Raw genomic sequence first — 3870 nt, 5'->3', positions numbered from 1 at the left:
AACAGATATAGGGTAGGTGTGAAAGCTGAGATAGATATTACAAGTGGTTGACTAGGCGGAGCCAAAGTGTCTCCTGACTTGGGAAACTTCTGTGTGCCGAGGGTTGTAGTTTTTAGGTTGAGGTAAGGTTTTAGGCTAAGCTAAGGTTTCAGAGTAAGTGTTCCAGCTGGAACAGAGGTTTGGGTTTTTCGAATATATAATATTCATGGAATCGGAATCATAATAATTTTTATAATGTTTTTGTTGTTGTAAGATCAGGGATCTGGTCGGAAGATGGGGTTGGAGGTGTGGTCTGTAATTGATGGCTGGATTGATTGGGTGTTTGCTGTTGAGATTTTTTGTATGAATGGATATTCGAGACTGACGTTGGGTGTAGGTCGAGATTGCTGTTTTGGAGTAGGGTCGGGGTTTAGGGTGGGATTCGGTTTGAGGTTGGGGTGAGATTGGTCAGGGACAGGTGTGATTTTTTGGGTGGAGACTATTCATTTGAATTGGTGGTCGACGTTTAGGAGTTTTAGTTTGGAGCTGGGGTGGTCGACATAAATGTTGGGTTTGGGCTAATAGTTTGGTGTTTTGGTTGGTGTGGGGGTGTTGGGTGTGTAGGATGTGTGGCTAGCCTATCACCTAGACCCTATACAATGAATTAAACACGAATCTCTGGAATGATTTGGCAAGTCTAGATTGCCTAAGCCTAAAATTAAGCAAGTCTAGATTGCCTAAGTCTAAAATTAAGCATCTGGGCTCTTAAAGGGTATAGGTTCAGGGGGTGTAGGTTGTTGTGGAGGTTCAGGAGGTGTAGGTAAGTGTGGGTGTTCAGGAGGTGTAGGTTGGTGTGGGTGTTCAGGGGGTGTAGGTTGGCGTGGGTGTTCAGGGGGTGTAGGTTGGTGTGGGTGTTCAGGAGGTGTAGGTTGGTGTGGGTGTTCAGGAGGTGTAGGTTGATGTGGAGGTTCAGAAGGTGTAGGTTGGTGTGGAGGTTCAGGGGGTGTAGGTTGGTGTGAGTGTTCAGGAGGTGTAGGTTGGTGTGGGTGTTCAGAGGTGTAGGTTGGTGTGGGTGTTCAGAAGGTGTAGGTTGGTGTGGAGGTTCAGGGGGTGTAGGTTGGTGTGGGTGTTCAGGGGGTGTAGGTTGGTGTGGGTGTTCAGGAGGTGTAGGTTGGTGTGGAGGTTCAGGAGGTGTAGGTTGGTGTTAGTGTTCAGGAGATGTAGGTTAGTGTGGAGGTTCAGGGGGTGTAGGTTGGTGTGAGTGTTCAGGAGGTGTAGGTTGGTGTGGAGGTTCAGGGGGTGTAGGTTGGTGTGGGTGTTCAGGGGGTGTAGGTTGGTGTGAAGGTTCAGGGGGTGTAGGTTGGTGTGGGTGTTCAGGGGGTGTAGGTTAGTGTGGGTGTTCAGGGGGTGTAGGTTAGTGTGGAGGTTCTGGGGGTGTAGGTTGGTGTGAGTGTTTAGGAGGTGTATGTTGGTGTGAAGGTTCAGGGGGTGTAGGTTGGTGTGGGTGTTCAGGAGGTGTAGGTTGGTGTGGAGGTTCAGGAGGTGTAGGTTGTTGTGGGTGTTCAGGGGGTGTAGGTTAGTGTGAAGGTTCAGGGGGTGTAGGTTGGTGTGGGTGTTCAGGGGGTGTAGGTTAGTGTGGGTGTTCAGGGGGTGTAGGTTAGTGTGGAGGTTCTGGGGGTGTAGGTTGGTGTGAGTGTTCAGGAGGTGTAGGTTGGTGTGAAGGTTCAGGGGGTGTAGGTTGGTGTGGGTGTTCAGGAGGTGTAGGTTGGTGTGGGTGTTCAGGGGGTGTAGGTTGGTGTGGGTGTTCAGGGGGTGTAGGTTGGTGTGGGTGTTCAGGAGGTGAAGGTTGGTGTGGGTGTTCAGGGGGTGTAGGTTGGTGTGAGTGTTCAGGAGGTGTAGGTTGGTGTGGAGGTTCAGAAGGTGTAGGTTGGTGTGGGTGTTCAGGAGGTGTAGGTTGGTGTGGGTGTTCAGGGGGTGTAGGGTGGTGTGGGTGTTCAGGGGGTGTAGGTTGGTGTGGGTATTCAGGGGGTGTAGGTTGGTGTGGGTGTTCAGGGGGTGTAGGTTAGTGTGGGTCTTCAGGAGGTGAAGGTTGGTGTGGGTGTTCAGGGGGTGTAGGTTGGTGTGGGTGTTCAGGAGGTGTAGGTTGGTGTGGTGGTTCAGAAGGTGTAGGTTGGTGTGGGTGTTCAGGAGGTGTAGGTTGGTGTGGAGGTTCAGGAGGTGTAGGTTGTTGTGGAGGTTCAGGAGGTGTAGGTTGGTGTGGGTGTTCAGGAGGTGTAGGTTGGTGTGGAGGTTCAGGAGGTGTAGGTTGGTGTGGGTGTTCAGGAGGTGTAGGTTGGTGTGGGTGTTCAGGGGGTGTAGGTTGGTGTGAGTGTTCAGGGGGTGTAGGTTGGTGTGGGTGTTCAGGAGGTGTAGGTTGGTGTGGAGGTTCAGGAGGTGTAGGTTGGTGTGGGTGTTCAGGAGGTGTAGGTTGGTGTGGGTGTTCAGGGGGTGTAGGTTGGTGTGGGTGTTCAGGGGGTGTAGGTTGGCGTGGGTGTTCAGGGGGTGTAGGTTGGTGTGAGTGTTCAGGGGGTGTAGGTTGGTGTGGGTGTTCAGGGGGTGTAGGTTGGCGTGGGTGTTCAGGGGGTGTAGGTTGGCGTGGGTGTTCAGAAGGTGTAGGTTGGTGTGGGTGTTCAGGGGATGTAGGTTGGTGTGGAGGTTCAGAAGGTGTAGGTTGGTGTGGGTGTTCAGGAGGTGTAGGTTAGTGTGGGTGTTCAGGGGATGTAGGTTGGTGTGGGTGTTCAGGAGGTGTAGGTTGGTGTGGGTGTTCAGGGGGTGTAGGTTGGTGTGGAGGTTCAGGAGGTGTAGGTTGGTGTGAGTGTTCAGGGGGTGTAGGTTGGTGTGGGTGTTCAGGAGGTGTAGGTTGGTGTGAAGGTTCAGGGGGTGTAGGTTGGTGTGGGTGTTCAGGGGGTGTAGGTTGGTGTGGGTGTTCAGGGGGTGTAGGTTGGCGTGGGTGTTCAGGGGGTGTAGGTTGGTGTGGGTGTTCAGGGGGTGTAGGTTGGTGTGGAGGTTCAGAAGGTGTAGGTTGGTGTGAGTGTTCAGGAGGTGTAGGTTGGTGTGGGTGTTCAGGGGGTGTAGGTTGGCGTGGGTGTTCAGGGGGTGTAGGTTGGTGTGGGTGTTCAGGGGGTGTAGGTTGGTGTGGAGGTTCAGAAGGTGTAGGTTGGTGTGGGTGTTCAGGAGGTGTAGGTTGGTGTGGGTGTTCAGGGGGTGTAGGTTGGTGTGGAGGTTCAGAAGGTGTAGGTTGGTGTGGGTGTTCAGGGGATGTAGGTTAGTGTGGAGGTTCAGGAGGTGTAGGTTGGTGTAGGTGTTCAGGAGGTGTAGGTTGGTGTGGGTGTTCAGCAGGTGTAGGTTTGTGTGGAGGTTCATGAGGTGTAGGTTAGTGTGGAGGTTCAGGAAAAATAGGTGCCGAGATTGGTGTTTGGGTGGTTGTGTCGAAGGATGGTGTTTGTTGTTGTGGTGTAGATGTTGAAAGATGATGTTTGGGGTTGTGGTGTAGATGTTGAAGGACGGTGTTTCGAGATGGGGTGTAGTGGTGAAGGATGGTATTTCGGGTTGAGGTGTAGTTGTTGAAGGATGGTGTTTGGGGTTGTGGTGTAGCTGTTGAAGGATGGTGTTTGGGGTTGTGGTGTACATGTTGAAGGACGGTGTTTGGAGATGTGGTGTAGCTGTTAAAAGATGGTGTTTAGGGTCGGGGCAGGGGTGTAGAAGGATGATTTGGTTTTGCGGTTTGGGTGTAGATTTGGAAGGACGGTGTTTGGAGATGGGGCGAAGGTGAAAGAGTAGAAAGGGGTTGATGATGGCGTCGCTGAGGTTATATCACAAAACTTACGCGTACATTGATTTTATGTAGTACAC

At 52.1% G+C, this 3870-nt stretch overlaps 1 protein-coding gene across 1 annotated transcript; it reads right to left on the bottom strand.

Annotated features, from left to right (window-relative positions):
- Nucleotides 1-1029: 1029 nt before the first annotated feature.
- Nucleotides 1030-3648, bottom strand: LOC125384357 (GATA zinc finger domain-containing protein 14-like). Its single transcript, XM_048403377.1, has one exon. The coding sequence runs from the start codon at nt 3646-3648 to the stop codon at nt 1030-1032; it is 2619 nt and encodes an 872-aa protein (XP_048259334.1).
- Nucleotides 3649-3870: the final 222 nt, after the last annotated feature.

This window comes from Haliotis rufescens, unplaced genomic scaffold, assembly GCF_023055435.1.
Source record: "Haliotis rufescens isolate VD_foot unplaced genomic scaffold, xgHalRufe1.0.p SCAF_3, whole genome shotgun sequence".
Classification (NCBI taxonomy): Eukaryota; Metazoa; Mollusca; class Gastropoda; order Lepetellida; family Haliotidae; genus Haliotis; species Haliotis rufescens.
The sequence above is the reverse complement of the archived record's forward strand: the minus strand, read 5'-3'. Positions and strand labels throughout refer to the sequence as shown.

What these genes read in the sequence shown, in the direction of transcription:
- LOC125384357 (XM_048403377.1), bottom strand. Translation starts at nt 3,648, where the DNA reads ATGTACACCACAACCCCAAACACCATCCTTCAACAGCTACACCACAAC.